Source organism: Harpia harpyja, chromosome 8 (assembly GCF_026419915.1).
Source record: "Harpia harpyja isolate bHarHar1 chromosome 8, bHarHar1 primary haplotype, whole genome shotgun sequence".
NCBI classification, from domain to species: Eukaryota; Metazoa; Chordata; class Aves; order Accipitriformes; family Accipitridae; genus Harpia; species Harpia harpyja.
Genome location: NC_068947.1, coordinates 1958632 through 1978508, shown reverse-complemented (window position 1 = coordinate 1978508; position 19877 = coordinate 1958632). Strand labels below are relative to the sequence as shown.

The window sequence follows — 19877 nt, the reverse complement described above, 5'->3', positions numbered from 1 at the left end:
GGGGTAAGCTATTACAGCAACAAGCACTCTAATGTATAAATGAAAACAGAAGGAAACAGACTGAGTTGTAGAAGCAATATGTGCAATCCAGACAAAACTGAGTTTATGGGCAATGACATTGTGTGGTTGAAGAAGCAAATGAAACATAAAACCCGTATAGTGAGACACATCAGAAGAAGTGGCCATAATAAAGCACATCATTGGGTTAAGCCATACAATTTGTAATGTCATGCTGATCAAAGCAGTAAGGTAACGTGTGGAATTTACATCTGCAAAAGATCACTGAGTTGATCCATATAGCTGAACTAAAGATAGAGGAGATAATTGTATTATCTAATAACCAAGTTATGCAATAACCTGAAGAGGCAAATTTCATTATTCAGATCATACAGGATATTTGTAAAGGATGACTGGAAGACCAGAGAAATTCTTATATCTACCTCTCCCTCACTTTCAGATTCCACAAAAATGAATGGCATATTGGTCACTGCTTAAGACAGGATAGCAGACTTGACTCATGAGAAATCTGTCCCCACAACAAATCCTAAATCCAAAATAGTCTTTAAGACATCATAAAATATAAAATAATGAAGAGAGCACCTAAAGTCATACCTCTAGCTGGAAAGCTTAATTGCTGTAGCGTGGCTGCACTTATACAGTAGCCAACCTGTGACTTCTCTGAAATGTCTCCCAGACAGGAATTCCAGTCTTCCACACTATAAACTGGGCAGTCTTGTAGGTTAGTGACAAGGTCTCCCACAAAAAGACCTCTTGGTCCATTGGCAGGAGAATCCTGAGAAGAAACAGTGCAGTCATATTATTATAGCTAAAACTACAAGGATTTGTTTACAGTTCTGCCGAATAGCAATGAAATCTTTAGTTTAAGATGCTATTTCCACAGAAATAGGAAAATCTCAGGCTCTGCTAGAATTGATTATTTCAACTTACGATAGAGCATTACAAAGCTGACATCCTGCAAAAAGAATAACTTATTTATTGCAAAGAAAAAGAAAAGAATAGGGCAAGTCTCCAAGTGTTTCGGGGGACCTCTTCATATTTGAGTAACTTTTTTTTCATACAAGTTAATACGTTGTGGTTTTTCCCACCATTTTAACTTCAAGAAGCTTAAATTAATACCCTAAATCTTTCAACAAAGCAGGGTGTACCTATACTTTCAAAGGTATAAAGCATAATAGATGTCACTGTCCTTGAGTTCTATCAGTTCACTTTCATATCCAAGAAAGACTGAATCCTTTCAGCTCTGCTGTTCAACTGTGCTGTATTTGATTAAGTCAGAAAAAAATCAGTCCTTTCCAGAAACTCAGCAGTCTATCTCTAGTTTGCTTCCAGCTGACCAAACAAGCAAGGAAATCAGCTCAAAATAATCTTTAACATTAAAAACAGATAGTAATAACTAGAGTGATAATGCAGTTTCCATTAGATTTACTTGGTGCCAATATTGAAAAGAAGTTAAAAAAAACCCCCAGAAATAAGTCTGCAAACTCATCTCAAATGTCTAAACAGTTCTATAGTATGCTCAATAGTCTATCATTATTCATGCCATGTTCCTTCATTTACTAATACTAGAAAACATGAGACTGAGAAGGAAACTTTAAGCAGACAAAAAGTGCCATGTATTAAATTCTGCAGAGTGCTGCACTGACTAAATTTGTCCGTGAAAATAAGAGACACAGGTACATTTCAGGTCACAAAGCATATTATATGACACCAGTAAAGATCTTTTCTTACCTCTGCGACCTCAGTGACAAGTGCCCCGACACCCGTGTAATAGAAAGGGAAAAGAATGGCTGGCAGCAGAAACAAACCCATGAAACTTGCAACACCAAGAACAAAATTATGCCATACTCCTAAAAAGAAGGAAAAAAAAAATCACATTTCTAAATAAACACTAATAACAAAAAGGCATTTTTGAAATGCAAGGTTCTACAGTTACCTTCTAATTAACCTCCCTGAAATAATTACTGTCAGAATGGATGAAAAGTTAATTTGTGAACATAGGCAGGAAAGAAGTATATGTGTATTACTTTACAAACTTAAGTTTCTATGGTGTCACTTTGTAGGGGAGTTTTAGAGAAGCCTCTGAACCCCTGAGAATTATACTATCAGAAAAGACAGGGAAGTGGTAAGTCCATTTTTAAGGTGTCATTCTACCATATTGATATTTCATCACATAACACTACTTTTCCATGTAGTGTGCAGTGGGCAGAATATCCAGAAGAAAAACTGGGCTTCTGAATCAATTCTTAAACTAGAGTTTCTATCTACAGAGTTGTCATCAATCATAAATATTAAAAAACTAGTGGAATGAAATGTATTACTTTTCACCTTCTACCACAATAAACTGTTGAATTTAATAATCTTAATCAATGGGCTTATATGTGAATAAACACTGTTTGTCCTAGTCAGCAAGACAGATGAAATTTAGTTGTAATTCAGTATTTTTCATGGTCATCTACATTATATCCATGAAAATAATTACATGTATATGTGTCAAACAAGTTTAGAAAATTATTTGAAAAAAGGCTTCTTTTACAAGAAAATCTGGATGTAAAACCACATCAAGAAACTAAGTTGTGCAATCAGCATTTCCTGACACATTATTTTGGACAACATATTTTCCTTTGCAATCTTTACAGTATGCTGTTCTCCATAGGAAGAAATGAATCGCTATCATAAGACACACTTGGCTTCCTTCAACATCCAGTGCTACACAAATTTTCTCATTTCATTTGTGTTCTTGGACAAACATTTTTGTATGACCAATGCAGGAAAACTTTGGAATGTTGAAGACTCCTTATTTCCTTCTTATAGTGCTTCATCTTGTTAAGAGGGGTTTGATTCAGTTCTATATTTACAGTACAGTTACAGGATAGGAACTGAAGTAAATATATTTAAAAACATATTAAACCTATCTTTCTTCCACTGTATATAACACAGGAATCATAACATAACTCCTACTTCCCCTGGCTATCTCTACATGTTGCCTGGTCTTCTTTTACAATGTTTCTGATGCTGCAGAAATGAAAGACATTTTTGGAGTACTTCAACTAAGGGTTTGTTGCCATTAGAAGCAGCCTAGTAGATGCTTCTTAAAGTGATTTCTCTTTCTCTAAGTTTTTATTCATCTCATTGAAAGGCAATCAGATAGATGAAATGTTTCAGCATGCAGTTCTCTCTCACACATATACGTATACGTGTACACACACACACACAAGTGCAACAAACCCAAAAGTGTTAAGTAAATATTTTAACTTAATTGTTTTAACCTTTTTATCTTAAAAATAAACTTTATTTTTTCCAGCTTAAGAAATGATCAAAATCTAAGAGAGAAACAAAATTCCTTTGTAACAGTGTGGCTGCTAGAGAGAGTAAACTGAAAAAAAATTAAAATAAATAAAGAGGTGACGGAACTGCTGAAGGGTGACAAGGAATACTTCCAAACAGCTAGGAAAACATGGGCCTTCATACCATAATCTACACAGTTTGCTGTGTGGAATACAGCAGGAAAGTCTAAACCAGAAAGGCTTCAAATCCATCCCAGCCAATCCACAGAAAAATAAACTGGCTCAAAACGAGAATACTTGTAGAGGCACACTGCTGAGTATGCCATCAATTTCATTTTGCTAAAACAGCCTCATCCCTGGATACCTAAGTCCTTATATTTAAAAAGGAACACTACACAACCCTTAAAAGCCCTTAAAATAATGTTTTAAAAATCTTTAACTCCTTTTTCTGTTAAAGACAAGGCAAAACGTATTAAAAAGGATCTCAAAAAGCAATACGAATATTTGAACTAATCATAAGAAAGTGCTGCATGGACGCACTTTTCATCTACTAGGCATAGAATTAATGCAAAAGTATCACAAGTCTTACAAGAACGCTCATTCACTATTCTTGAACTCATGATGCCATCTGCTGTACAACGAATATACTCTTTAATCTCCAGAGTACAGGTGGGATACAAAAGGAATATTCGGTGTCGTTCTCTACTCTAGCTCTTTTACTTAGCTGCCACACAAAAATCTGAAAGCATATCTCTGTAAACTCAGATCTTCAGAACACTGAGAATAGGTTCATTCAACAGCTCTGACAATTAAGAAAAACTGAGTCAAGTTTACTGAATATCACATTTTATCATTATCAGACATCCTAATTATGAAACCTACCTATCATCAGCTGTAAAAAAATGCATATATTTATTATACCTAACTGATAACAAGCCATTGATGCTAATCACTCTTGCAACATACTTGTTCCTACTGTATTCCCCTATTTCAGGTTTCCCAAGAAACCTGAAAATTATAGGTGTTTGCTTGTCATCAGAAACATGCAAGCAATTATTTTCTATTACAGCTTATAATCTTTTTTTTCTAGATGATTTCTCAGGAACATATGTAAGCAACCCATTTTGAAAATCGGCATGTCTTCTCTTTCAGTTCTGTTCACAGTAGCTGAAAATGGAAATTGATTTATTTGAGAAAGAAGGCTTCATAAAAGTTAGCCTACTGCAGTGAATGATTTTGGTTCATTAGGGTATCTGGAATATAGATATATTTACTTACCTAACATTTATCATCATTTACTTGACTTATGAAAGCTTGAAAACATGCTTTGCTAAAGGCTTCCAGACTCCCAGCCTAAACCCCTCTATATAATGTTTTAGTTTCAATATTCAAGAAACAATGTTAGCATCTAAACATTACAACAGGCTGGCTGCTGTCCTACTGTCCCCTGCAATAGAAAATCATCAGTATCAAGAACCAAACCAAGATGCTAACTTTTCTATCTTTATTTCAGTGGTTTGGGAACCACCTTTGTCTCTAGAAATCAGTAATACAAGTGATTCAGGTAGCGTAACACAGTCTCAGTCTAACTTTCCACAGCAACAGGGCTCTACTTCCAAGTAGCCAGAGACTTCAAAAAACATCAAATCAAAAACACTTGGCGGTTATTTGGAGCCAAAAGCTGTGATTCTCTTCAGATGTTTGTGTTTTAGCTTTTATTTTCTCCTGATGGCAACATCAAAACACAGTGACCTGTATAATAACATAACTCACACATCACTGAAAATCACTCACAATACTATTGAAAAATCACATAATAGATTGGTCTTGTTGCAGAAAACAGTAGTGAATTGCTCAGGGGTGTTCACCTGTGACAGCAAGTGATGTTCTCATACTACCAGTCTTCTGGCTGAGTATTTTCCAGCTTGCGTGCTCCAAGGTTTTGCTACTTAGGCAGTATGCATCAAAAAAACCAAACCAAACCAAAAAACTTCCGCACCTGAGCTGGTGTAAGAGCTTATTCTAATGAGAGAGAGGAAGGTCACAAACCACACTTTTTCCCCAAGCGCGCAACTGGAATTTCTTATGCACATCTATTTTGAATCAGATCTAGGATATAGTAACGTTCTTCATGACAGGAAATTGGTACTCATTTAAGCTCCTAGAAACTGTGTCTCCTCCAGTAAGCAGCACAATATGGACAGTAACGTTCAAATGATTTTCTGAAATCACAATTTAGATTCAGAACAGAAGGATGACCTTTAGGTAAAGAGAAGCTTTTGTACTTCTTCATTTTAAACCTTCAATCCTCCATCAAGGATTCACAAATGATGCCTGTAGAATAAGTAACTGTGCTAAGCAAAGACTTAATAAAAAAGCACAAACTATTACCTGCACAGAATATCCTTAATTGCTGGACTGGAGATATCAGTTGCAAGTGGGTTGTGAACAGGTCAACAAATGCTCCAGGATAGACAATGAAGATAAAAATCCCAAATCCATTAAATCGTACTTGTTCTCTTAAAAAGAAAAGAAAAATGAAGTGGTGTTGCTGTAAACAAACAGAAGAAAAACTGAGAGATTCTACATAGCACACATATTTTTGACAATGACAATAATTAAAATTATAATTATAAAACTAACTTATTTTTCACAATACAAATAATTGAAAGATAATTAAACTAAAGGATGTTTTCTGTAGTAGTTGCCACTTTTAAGCAGCACACATTTGTAAGCCTGGTAAAAAACAAAGGATAAGTTCAACTTCTTTTCTGTCTCCTGGTAGCAGCAACTCATAAAATACTTAAAAAAAACCCAAACTACTTTCAAGTCAACACATATTTTAACATTTGGGGGATTTTTTTCTTTTAAGTAAAAAAATGGCAGCCTGTAGGATGCAGTGTCAAACTAATCTATGAAAAATTATCTGGAAGAAGCAATCACTTTCCTTTTAAAGAAACACTTACAGATTTCTGGAATTTGTAATTTCTCTGCTTCTCCTAAGTGAAATTTAGAGTAAATTGTAAACTAACAAAAATGAGATGTCATAACAAAAATGAAATGTCTTCTGAAAAAATGAAAACAAGTCAAGAAGTTAAAAGGACAAATGCTATTTAAATATATTAGTAGCTGACACTGCCATACAGATAATATATATATTTCAGAGGTTTTACAATTGCCTTTAAATGGCACTTTTTGGAATAACTATGTAAAGGTTTTATGAAGCTAGAAATTTCATAAGGGACTTATAGGGGCATGACAATCATGTTCCAAAACAATTACATTCCAATTATTATTCCAAGACAAACCAGGCATGGATCAGCTAATCCCATATCTTTACTGAGACAGTACACTGGGCATAGTATTTTATTTATTCACATTTATTTATTTATTGTGCATATACATTAAAGACGAGACAGAATTATACAAAACTAATCAGAATGAAGTAATACATTAATTCCCCAGAGTAAAGTCATCAGACACACCCATGCTACCAATTAGTAATAGGCAGTCTAATGCCTATACATGATTTCATGACTTGGGTAGGAGGTACAGAGGAAAGAAGAAAAGGCTTTTTTGGCACAAGCCTTGACTAAGCTAAGGCTCAAATATTTTAAGCTCTTGTAGTTCACAGCCAATCCTATCTTGAACTGAAGTTGGCGAAAGTGTATTAGATTTCAGGGAGTCAAAGTGATTTGCCAGAATAGTAAAACTTGCACACAGCATAGCTATTTAGTAAAGCCTAAACCCTGAGGATTGACCGTAACAGCACTATAGACCCAACCTGTGCTAGGAGGAAGGAAAAAAAAAAAAAAAAAAAGTCAAGCAGAAAAGAGCAACAGCAACAGCAATGTACATTGGACAAACTAATTTCTTCCCTGGAATAGCCGGGAATCAATTTTTTGACATAACCCAAACTTGAATATCAGAGCATTTGCTCCAGATCTTGAATGAAGATATCACACCACTAAGGTGTAAGAATTAGTCATTCTGCTTATAGAAGAGCTCTGTAGTTACTCCTGGCTTCTCTGCCCTTAGCCAGCAGCATGTGAAGGCACTGCAAGAGAATGGAAATTTTGTTGCTTCTGCCTGTGGTGGGATGAGCAAGAGCTTCATCCTCCACAGAAAAATCCCTGTGGATATTAGGGGAAAAAAGCTGAGAGACAAACAGAGCATATGAAACACAGAGGGTCCCAAACCAGCCCTTTAATTGAGAACCCTTGGGGTTATAAAAAAAGGTAGCAATGGGTTAAGATGCAGTCATGACTCCCTACGCTCACGGAAATCAGAGAAACAGCTTAGGGCTTCACGGTCATGGGACACATAATGACAATGTCCAGGAGAAATGCAGAGGACACCTGACTATCAGTCCCAGTAACCACCACTTAACCTTCTTATGTTAGAGTGCCATTTAACAGTAACGACTAACCATGTCAAATAACTTCTTTGTGAAGTAATCATCATAGTTAAATGACATTAAAAATATCATCTTTGATGAAAACTAACACATCATTGAGACTAATAGGGGCAAATCACATTTGACTGAGTTACTGCTTCAGCCTGTTTGTATGCTACTTCACAAGCTATGTTTAAACAAATCAATTTAAAATCTATTTTAAAGTACCATTGTGCAATAGCACATGGGTCCTCTTCAAGTGCCACAGCTGCAGAAATGCAACTGTTGTGTGAAAAACAGGACCACTTTAAAGAAGTATTATTTTAAACCTGAGGCAGCATGGTTTATTTGCAAAGCAGAAGTCCTTTCTCATGATCTGTAGAATAGACACTACATTAAAACTCTATCCTTAATTGTACGCCCTTCCAAACCTAAAATCTAAGGAAGCTATGAAACACAGAATAAACAGACTCTCTAGATAAACCGAAGCAGTGCGAACAACATCCACCTGTAAGTACATGCTCTGGAATATTAGGCTTTGTTGGCACATAGTAAGAGAAAAATAATTTGTATTACCGAATAGCTGCCACCCCATGGCCGACTTCATGTATCACACCGCTGATGAGGATTGCGGAGAAGAAATAGGTCAGCTGGCTGACAGGCAAGTTTACACCAGGCACCTGTTGATGTGGGCATGACAACAAAACAAAACACAGGAGGAAACCAAGGGGTACAAAGACAAATCATTCTGCCCCTAAACTTGCTGCTCTCACTCAGCTTCTTCAGACCCGCAACAGAACAGGGGCTGTTCTCATGCAGCACTATCAGTCTGTACCTCTTCTCCCAATTTATTCAATGTATTTTAAAATATATTAAATATATATTCTTTTGTTGAAGGTTGAAAAGCTCTCCAGGCACAAAAGCCTTCTCCCCACCCTACTTACTCCCCACAGCCCTGACAGAATGTGTCCTACTCTATATTAAGCTCAACAAGTTTATAAAAATGTACACAGACTTCCACTCAAATGAAACAGGCTTGGCAACTGTGAGCATTAGTTGACAATTTCCTGCAGCCAGTCATGTAGCTATGGAGAAGATCCACCCCTCAAAAAAAACCCTAAAAAGACTGTATGGCACTTAAAACACTATGAGCCCTAAAAGTTCAAAAAATGAGCCTACAACCAGAACTGTCAGTCTCCCTTCTCTCTCGCTATCCAAATCACGCGACTATCCCAAATTTACAAGGCCAAAAAAAGGGTAACTTTTGTCTATTGTTCAAGTTTTGGCAGTCTACATACAGCAATTTAACCTTTAAAAAAAAAAGCACTTGAAATGAGTGTACTATTTTGATTTATATAAGACATAATATGCAGTCCCCTCGCATTCCTCCTGTTGCTGTGGATTCCCAGTGCTCCCCAAGTCCTTCCCTGTACTAGTCATGAGACACCGGCTGCTTCCAGACAGGCTTCAAAGTCAGAGAAGGAGGAACCATCCCCTCTTTCCTCCTGAGGGACCTTCCTCCTGCTCGGTTCCCATCCCCGCTCAGCTGCCGTGCCGCAGTGGGATAAGGCCACTTCTGCCGCTTGCTCTGCGACAGGTCTCCCGTCTGCTCCGCAGCTCTCCCTGCTCGCGGCAGGGCACGCTCCACCGCAGTCACTAACACCTGACGTGAGCACAACTTCCATTGCAGTCCAGTGGCAGAAGAGAGATGCTAGGGGTAAAAATTCCCGGCCTTCCTATAGGACTCTCTAAAAGCTGCCCTTGTGGGACACAAAAGGATGCAGATCCAAGTGAGCAGATCCCGTTCGATTCTACCTTCATTCGGTCCCGCACATTCCTCGATTGTATGCATTCACCTACCCGTGCAGCAGAACTCTACGATAGGTCGGTGAGACAATCTAGCTAAAAGAAATCCTTCAAAAGACTGTTTCCATTAATGTTAAACCGAATCATCTCACAAATTCTGTCCAGAGCGTGATCATGACTGAGCTATTTATCTTAACAGGCACGACTATCGTACCTCGCTGTAGGAAGACAGCTGCTCTTCATTCGTTAAGCATCCACCGAATGTATTACAGCATCAGCTGGTGGCACTAGTGCATCAGTTAACTGGCCTTGCCAGAGGCCCTCTGCTCCGGGCACGCGGGAGGACAGACAGCAATAGCAAGAGTTGTCGTCTTAACACCACCATCACGATAGCCCGTTAGAACACAGCCCCGGACGCTTCCAGACTTCACGTCCAAGAAGCTAGTTTAAGATTCACCTAAAAGGGAAGCTAACTCTTATGAAGGGTTCTGAAATAAATAGCAGTATTTTGCTAATAAGCATTGTCATTTTATATTTTATGGTCTTCTGGAAATGCCTTTAGTAAAAGAAGATCCTTTGCTAGTAACTGATCTACCTCTTTCCCACTTTTGTCAACAGGCAACCAACACAAGAGGGGGGCAGCTGAAGAAAAACAGCCCAGTTGCCTACAGATGGGTGTTTTATATAAAGTACATGACTGAACAAAAGAGGAAGGGTACAAAAATCTTAATCAATAAAACATAAGCAGAACGGTATCTCCCTCTCTCCATAGCCAAAGGCTAAACAGATTTATGCCACAGGCTAAAGTTGAGTTAAAAAAACCCCAACTTACTCTCCTCCAGGCAGTCAAATACAAATAACTAATTTAAATGAGGAGAAGGTCCTCCTGACTTGTCTTCACCTCTTTGCAACCACACATGGGTCACTTTTTTGTGTCAACTTATGCTAGCACATTCCCCTCAAAAAGAATACTTAAACACTTTTAAAGGCAGAATTATACAACTGTGACCATTTGGAAATGAAAGAATGAGGTAGGAAAGAAAGAGAACCACGAGCCATCTTAGGAAAAGTAACCTTCTCCCCATACGTGACATTATCCCCATATATTACATGTTTTTCAGTACCAGTCTGTCCTTTGTTTGAGTGCAGTGATACTGCCAGCAGGCAGTCACTGAGGAATCAATTCCACATTGAAACCGTGAACATTATCCTAGATTTCTGCTTTCACAGTTCCAACTCACACCAGATTAATTCCAAAGGCTCACCTTTACTTTGGTTGCCTCTATGTTACTTTCTCCAAAGAGCAATATATCGCAATTGACTGCTTTGGTGTCACAGAAGTGGATCAATCCATATAACGATCTCAGGAAATGAAGATGTAAGGCAGACATACATGCTTAGGATAGACTCTGTTGGCATGTAAATTAACAATTTTCTGTCTCATGCCTAACCAGTGCTCTATTGGACGCAGAGACTGCCTGCTCCTGTCTGCTTCTGGAGATCATTCAGGAGCAGGCTGTGGAGCAGGGGACTGCCCTGGCAGTACCAGCAGTTCTCTCCCAGGTCTCGTTGCCTGCTTTTGCCAACACATACTGCCTTTGCTGCGTTCACCCTGCGTGAGACAGACCCAAACCGTCCCAAAGGCACCGAGTTTATGGCACGTGCCAATGATCAGGCTTCCCGCACTCATGCAATTTTTTAATTCTAGCTGCACGTAGTCAGTTTACCACTTAGAGGAAGGCCTACCACGGCAGCACACAATTCCCAACTTCTGTTCGTTAGACGAGCTGAGTATTTAAATAGAGGAAAATGGTTAGGCACTCCGGCTCTAGGCCATGCAGCAGAAGGCAGAGCAATCTCATAGGACTTTCTGCATTTCTGGAAAATGACCGTACATTCTGGCGAGATAGCACTCTTGGGGAAATAAGGGTGGCTAGGAATCCCTCCAAGTTAAAAGTGTTGTAAGGCAATGTCAGTTCTTCCACTGCTGCCTTGCGCAGAGATAAAACAGACAGTATTTGCAATCTCTCCCATTCTGTGAAATACATTCCTTTCTAAAACCACACAATATATTGTCCAGCATCAGAAATCCATAAAACAAATACATTGTTATTAGGCCTTTGACTAGATGCTGCCAGAAACAGCACTTTCAATTTCACACCGTAAATTAGGGCATAAGTCCTTGAACAATCAAAAAATATGCCATCTCTTCACTAATGAATCTTTGCTTCCACTATCACACAAAGCTCTTTACACTTCTTTCCTTTTCCACTGATGTTTTTTATTGTAATAAATGAAATAGAACACCTCTCTTCTTGTGGATTATGGATGTGCTCTGCAAACTTTAAGGCCACCAGTGCTGCTACATTGCACAGCTCAGAGCAGGGAAATTCTTAGCTCCATTTTGTATTCTTAATACTATGATAATTTAGGGCTTTTCCAAATTACTAGCCAGCTCTCACTCCTGAGAATTTTTAATATAAACTCTTCCACATGTTTGTCTTCATTTGCCTTCCCCTGTTTTACTACCTCCACTCCCCATTTTTAAGGCTGAAAACAAACCAGCAAATTTTTATGTAGATGAATGTCAGGAGTTAGGTTATTCTTGCATGGGAGAATTTAAGCATCACATACCCCATTAGGAGGCTGGTTAAGATCAGTTCACAACTCTCGAATAAAGACCTGAGGAGAGAACACTTACCACAACTTGCAGCATACGATCATTCTGGGCTTTCGGTGCTTCGGTGAGCATCTGTGTCAGTGTTTGCATCAGTGTCTTTCCGAGAAGAATAACAGAGCCAAACATGGCAACGATACCAAACACCATTCCTATGCTGAACCTATAAAGAGAAGCAAATAGTTTAGCAGTGCATAGCCGCAAGAAGATAGGGTATATTCTCCGAGCATGTAACTGCTTCAGCACAACTTGCCACACCAAACTCATAGGGCAAAACTTATCTGATGCTACTACCATTCATGTATCAACAATCCAGTACAAAAATATTAGCTAAAGGAAACTAGTAACGATAATAACATATCCTAATAACATTGACTAATAACATATAATATTTTCCTTGTTTAATAAATGTTTTGCATCCAAACTACATCCTGATTAATTTTCAAATATTTTTATGTTGTTCTTACACATTCTAAATTTTATTCAGTTACCCAATACACGTAACTTGCCTTTAGCTATGAATAGAAAAACTTCACTAACAATGTATAACGTACCATGTTGCACCACACCATCAGATATCTAGAGACCTGGATCAAATGATGGGGCAGCATACATATTTATTTATATAACCTTTTTCAATAAATTTTGCATCTTCCTTACAAACAATAAAAAGAGCTAAAGACCAATAAATGAGACTCAGCCTTTTTTAAAGAACAACAACTAAAAGGTACAACTACAAGACCAGATTAAAATCAGTTACTTAAAAAAAATTGTCCTTCTCACCAATTTATTTTTCATTAAAATCAGTGTTGAAAATCATTCAATTTACATCAGTCCACCTAGTGGTGAATTTTTATTCAGTGTTGTTATTATTATTATTTTACAATGTCCAATAGTTGAAGGATGTGATAAAGTTTATTTTCTAGCTAAAATACTTCAATTCACTACCGGTCCTTCTTCCTCTCACAATACCATAACTGTTCTCTTACCACCCTTAACAAAGCCCACTGGGATTTAGTAGATTTATTTTAAGCAACACGTACTTGTAATGTTAATTAAAGAGACTGGTGGAAACATTATACTGTAATAAATTATACGCATTAAAAAACTGTGATTGATATAGAACTATTTCAGACTGAAATAATAAAAGCACTACATACGAGAGAAACCCATGCAAAACAGACCTCTCATATTACTATCTCACTGAGCGTAGCAATACAGGAAATGAAAAGAAATTCAAACCTTACTAATTTTATATTTTCAGAGCAGATATAAAGTAATGCTAGGAAGGCAACTGAGGCAATAGTTTTCTAAACCGGTCCAGGAGCACCCATACTAACCACCCTGCTTACTTACCCATGCCCAGCAACCAGTCTGTGCAATCTTAGCAGGGAAAGGTGCAGGCATATAAAAGACAGAAGGTAAGCAATGTGCTCTCAAGCAGGTACAGCTGCTGAATGTTTGGGCAACGATTGACAACAGGGACGCAACTGTCTTTGAATACTTTGTAAACTCTAGTGATCAGGGGAGAGCTCAGTGTACAGTGAGGGACAGATCTAGGACATGAGAAGCTGCTTTCAGACCTACTTCTGTACGCAGTATTACATGTAATAGCTGTACTCTTCAGAATTGTGTATAGTTCAAACCATAGGTAACAATAGTTTACAGATTTCTAGTTTTATAGCATCTCAATATGCAATTTATATTACAGCTATGTATTTTTTAGCAGAGGAGAAAGACTTGAACTGGCACAGTACAATTACAGCAACCACACTAGTTTGGTTTTATCATTAGCCTGGTGAAATAACCATGTCTATCCATTGTACTTTTAAGGCTGAAAGGCACAGATGTGGTTAAGTTGTTGTCTCTGTATTTGACAGAGGAAAAAAAATCCTGAATTTATACCATAAATACAGAAATCTGGGTTTCCATCTCCCCCAGTTGTAGAACTGGCGGTTGAAGAGAGCTGTTTGCCATCGCATGTGAAAAGGAGAGATGCTCAAGCCGTATGTCAGCAGCCAGTCTTCATAAGATGCTTTCAGAGAGTTGGATGACTGCAAAACAATGGAAAATTAGTTTGACCAAAAACGTCTAGGATGATTTTGTGTTACGTGACCAAGAAGTAAATGTGATCTTTTTGTATATAAATGGATGTATAACTTAGGTAAATGTCCTGCACTTTATTTATATTTTGACATATAGGTAGGTATGAGGTGTAATATGAAAACGTTATGCCACTGTTTTGATGTAAATTGCAACAGTTCTAGGATTGCAAGAGAGATCAGGTATCCAATTTGACAAACAAGATCTTGTATCATCTTTCCTAGTGTTAAATCACTTTCAATAGGTTTTAACTGTCTGGTTAGAAGGCTAAGGACTGAACTGTTTATGGTATTTTTTTCAATGTGAAATTATATTCCAGTAAACATTTTAAAAACTACAATAAAGAAAAAGGCTTCTTTTGGTTTCAGTTGAAAAAAGTGTTTCTAATATTGGTGAGATACGGATCAGTACTGCGGACACCCTTTAGTGAGGGTAAAAATAAGGTCTATTTTTCAAACACAAAGACTATGTCTAAAGAGACTCTGAAATATTTGATCATACTAACAAAAAGCAGAAGGAATTTAAAATTATCAACCTCTAGAGCAGCAGCGATTTCACTATGATAACTTCCCAGCATTTCAAGATACTACTGCTACAATGCCTTGCTACTAGTTGCAAAGATTTCTCTTTATGAGAAAAGTGACCTATAAAATATATGATTAATACTTATCTGCAGTATTATCTGATATTATAGACCGATAGACATAGTTTTGCAATCGCTACTTTATAGTACATGGCACTTGCCTTCTCAATAGGCTTTACTCAGCCTGCTTCATGGAAGCTAGTATCAGAAACCCAACTGAAGGAATGCTTTCCTTGGAGGTGAAAGAGGAGCTCATAGCTCAGGAAAAGCACACCAGAGCTTTGAGCCGTCCGACTTTGGGCAGCTCCCAAGGCAGGAGTGTCTCTTGACATAATCCAGACAAGTCGTTGGAGCTGTCTGAACTGGAGCATTGTTCCCCAGTTTCCCTATGAGTTCTAACCTGAGAAGTAAATGGTATTTATAGAGATAAAACATCAAAATAGAAATAGGCATGCACTTAAAACATCTTCAACTTAACTCTCAGCATTTACATTTTCAAGGAAAGTTAAGTCTGATTAATTAGATTCCTGAAAGGCGTGAAAAATGGGATGTTAATTTATCTGGGAAACTGTTTATTAAATGTTGTTTTTATTTGGGCAAAAAGATGTTCAGAGTGGGGAACAGTTTCACCTAATGAAGACATGGGGAATGCGTAGTGCACAACAGGCTCCCTTCTCCACCCCCAAGAGGAACTTCACCAGTTTCTGGCTGTCCTCTGTGGTTCTTTTAACAAATTTAGAACTTTCCAAGTTCCTTACATTCCTCCCATCCTGCTGCAGTAGTGGTGGGCAGTGAGGATCTCATCTGGCACAACTATAATCATAGCTTTTCTCATTTTGTTGAATTAATTAAAATTTGAACACTAAAAATTTATTTCAAGTAACAATTTTCCTAGGACACGAGACCCATTTACTCAGGTCATTGTTCATGTATCACCTATTACACCACTTATCCGTTCTGCCTGTATATTTGTCTGCCATTTCCTTCTTCTTCACCCTACTGATTTCAGCCACATTTTTGTTCAGTCAGCTGAGGGCAATGACAGAAATTTTCATCGTGATGTATTCCCTCATCAACACCAGTCACTCCCTATGACACCACTAGGTTTAGTGTCCACAACTAGATCAGCATTTGCTGACCCAGCATTTGCTAACTTTTCCAGATCACAAAGATGATTACACTTCTACAATTAATAATACATAAGCCAAAGAAACAAAGAAAAAGACATCCTCACATGATCTACCAGATAATTAAGATCAAAAATACGTATGACATTAAGTACCTCTGACAGAGAAACTGTCTTTTGGGAATTAAGTAAGTGCATCCCATTCATTCACACAGAGTCCAAAAAAACCCCAACCAATCACATATTATTATAATAAAGCTAATTGGATATATTGATTTGGCACTTTAAAAACGCGTTCCTTTTATCACATGCAAAACCCACTTTTTCCCTAGAAACGCCACAAATTCATCCCTTCAAATTCATTCCAACCACACCACAGCCCCACTGTACTAGCAAGGCATAAATAAACATGAAGTTTTCCATGAGAAATATGGGATTACTGACCATACATTTGCCAAATGGGGAAAAAAAAAGCAAAGGCACCCAAATTCATTTTCCTTTTGCATTTTCTTCACAAGGTGTGTAAATGGCATTCATGATCACTAAATGACTGCATCCCTTTGCAAAACATTAAAAAGCTCTCTGCAAACTTTTGCTCCTCCTGTCCTGAGCCCAGTAGGATCACCACATTACCACGTGCACCCTCACACCCCGGTATGAGGTGTGTCGGTATCCTATTTTTCATTTCAAACTTCCTCCACACAGGCCGTAGCTCTTAAGTTGAGTTCTAAGTGATCTTTGTTATATTAATTTTACTATAAAAGCAATGCCTTTTTTATTTATGCAAGCCTTCAAAATAATGAACGTCTGCTAAATACTCCAAGAGCTCCATAAATATCTGCCAGCAAGCGGGAGTCCTTAACATTCTTCTTTGCTGACAAAATCTGTTCAAGAGCTCTGAACCATTTCAGCTTCCTGACCTTAAAAGCCGAAGGCTAACCTTGACTGAATGCATCTAATGCACCCTTTATTTCTCATAGCAGAAGGAGGGACAACCTTCTAGCCTTTGCTCATTCCTGATCCTTCAGGCAGAATGAAACGGGATGATTTAGGATGCCGGGGAGCAGGAATTTAGGGGTCTGCCTGAGTGATTCCTTTTTGTAGGATCCAAGCTTCAATGGAAACTTTCATGCCAGTGGTTCAATGAAGAGCAACAAGAGGAACCTAAAATTCCAAGTCCCAGCTTGATTCGGCATATTTTCAGTTTGCTAACACAATCTTGTAACGTAACTCTAGCAATATTATAATATATGAATTTGTTGGTGCAAAAATGCATTTATACACACAGTTATGTCTTCTATATTGTAGACTTTCTAAGAGTCAGACTGCCTAACAAAATGTTTGAACAAAACCAGTAAGGCAACAAACTGAGCAAGAGACATTGCACATTGAACAAGTTTACAGAATAAACATAGAGTTACAGCACACATCCCTCTCTTGCCAAAAATATCAACAGGATCACGCATGGAAAAGTACTCCTGTATTATTTTTCACTCATGCTCTGTACATCCTCTTGGTGTAATTAAATTGTAAGTAATTTGAGGTTTAAGCAGGGACTGCCTTTTGCTACAGTTGCTAGCAGCCTTGGGTTATGAATGTGGTGGGAGATTTACAGTACCAGCAATAAAACAAGCAACCCTGAGTTTCCTAATAATATAAATCTGGTTATTTAATCTAAATTCTATTTCGGCTGTGGTGCTCAGTGAAACTTATCATTGAGATGTACGCACATGAGATCTACCAGGCAGTCCACTAAAACCCAACAGCTCCCACATACTTCTAGACGATTAATAACCTTTGTCAACTTTTAGTTAAAAGATCAAAGTTAAAATGTAACTCCTGGACTCTCTTGCTTGCTATAGCATTCCAGGCATTCCCCCTTCTTTTTCAACATAAATCACGGACTAAGTTGGCTCCAAACAATGTGGTTGGTTTTTTTTCTCCCTTGCCACTGCTAACCTCTACCAGAGGTTGTAACAAGAAAAACAGTGGCTATTCTTATCAATGAAAGAGAATGATTTTAACGTCTCATGCTGAAAGAGATCTTCAGAATCTCAGAGATACAAATGGGTCTCAGCACTGTGGCACAACAGGTCCACCACCTGAAGTCAGGTCTTGCTTCACATGCTAAGATTCTTCATCAGACACAAAGTTACTGTCAAAACAAAACCAGCCTGTTGGCTGACCTTTCTGGTGGTTTTTGGTGTGTCTCCCTACGGTCAGGAGCACTTTTTTCTGGTATCCAGCCAATCTTCTAACATGTTTCAAAACAGTGCCACGTTTGTTTCCAAATACCTAATACAGACTTGATGTGATAAAAGCTGAAAAATCTTCAGATAGATTACTGTATTTTTTATTGCCATTATTTGGCAATTAATAGCTCTCATCACTTACTGAGCTACGTTTGCTCTCCAACAATTAGCAGCAGGGGGAGCCACCTATTTTTCCAAGTTTTCTCACCACCTAAAATCTCATACTTCTTCCCATATTTTACAGGAGTGACAAAATGAACGTTTTTTACTCTGAAATTGCTAGGCTCTATCTGTGCTTGGGAGAAGCAGATGCAGCTCCTGGACTGTAAAAACTTTAACGTTAAAAAAAAAAGAGAAAGAGCATCAAACCTTTCATTTCATTTTTCCTCGTATTTAACCAGCATACATCCTAGTTTGCGTACATACTTCAGTCATCTGTTAGAAATCATACCTCTCGAGCTTTAAAAGAAAACCACTTCATGAGACTCGTGCAATGCACAAACACATCCCTAGATACAATGAGTGGTATCTTGTTGGTGTATTTTCTTTTCAAGCCTTCCCCTCTCCGTCAGGAGGAAAAAGATGAGCCTTAGAATACTCTATGAAGTTTATTTCCTTAAAAAGTATTTGTACTGAGCTCTGTCTCAACTTTTTTTTCTTTCAGTAAAACTAAGGAAGTTCAGTAGGAAAAAAAAAGTGTGCATTAGTTATGGTTTTTCATACAGTCATTTTAGACGAATCATTGTTAATTATAAAGCACAGCAAACTTATAAATTAAGGCTGGGGTTTGGTTTTTGATTTTTTTTTTTTTTTTAAGATACTAATACTTTAAAGCCCAGAAAGCACCCTAAGGTGCCACAGAACCGTTTAACCACCAGGCTAAAGGCCGAATTCCCTATCGTTTTCACAGATTTAGTCCTGGAATACAGGCCCGAGACCCCCGCAGCCGCCTGGCCACCACCACCAGCACCACCGCCGCCACTGCCACCACCACCAGCACCGCCACCACCACCAGTACCACCACCAGCACCAGCACCAGCACCAGCACCGCCTCCTCCGCTGTTTCGGAGGGCTGGGGGAGGCGGGGAGGCCTCTCCCCTCTGAGGGCTCCAGACCCCGCCCGGGGGAGGCGGAAGAGGGGGCCGGGGGACTGAAGCGGCCTGCGCGGGGGGCCGGGGGCTCCCGCCGGGCTCCTGCGCCCACAGCCCTCACCTTGAGCAGCGTATCCGCCAGGTAGATGGCGCACCAGCCCCCCAGCACGCACACCACCACCGGGATCGGGATCATGGCGGCGGCCGCTCCTACGGAGGAGCCCCCGGAACTAAACCTATCCCGGAACCTTTCTCCATCGGCTTATACTGCCCGGTCGAGACGCTTCCGGGCTACGCCTGGAGCGCCGGGGCAGGTCGTGGCCGCGCCGTGCGCATGCGCAAGTGAGCCGGCCGCCTTTCCCGCCGCCGCGGCGGGCGGGGCGGACTGCGCCTGCGCGGCGGGCCGCCGCCGTTCCTCCTGCTTTTTGCTAAATTTACTTCAGCTGTGTATGTCTACGTGCCTCGCGAGGAGGAGGAACGCGGTCTTTTTATGTTACTTGTGGGATGACGGAGGCAGTCGGAAGCGAGCTACCCCCCC

At 39.0% G+C, this 19877-nt stretch overlaps 1 protein-coding gene across 2 annotated transcripts in view; it reads right to left on the bottom strand.

The window, feature by feature from the left end:
• MBTPS2 (membrane bound transcription factor peptidase, site 2) overlaps window positions 1-19619 on the bottom strand; it is a 37603-nt gene extending 17984 nt beyond the window's left edge. Inside the window, exons 1-7 of one of the 2 annotated variants that reach the window (XR_008236260.1) lie at window positions 19461-19618; window positions 14090-14238; window positions 12209-12347; window positions 8278-8381; window positions 5697-5824; window positions 1750-1868; window positions 613-793 (exon numbers count right to left, since the gene is read on the bottom strand). Coding sequence is in view for 1 of the 2 variants with exons in the window: in XM_052794331.1 (XP_052650291.1) it covers window positions 613-793; window positions 1750-1868; window positions 5697-5824; window positions 8278-8381; window positions 12209-12347; window positions 14090-14238; window positions 19461-19535 (895 nt within the window). In the remaining variant the exon portion in view is untranslated. Of the gene's footprint in view, window positions 1-612; window positions 794-1749; window positions 1869-5696; window positions 5825-8277; window positions 8382-12208; window positions 12348-14089; window positions 14239-19460 lie in introns of both variants that reach the window. The other variant, XM_052794331.1, reaches the window with a different exon arrangement.
• Between the last annotated feature and the right edge of the window lie 258 nt (window positions 19620-19877).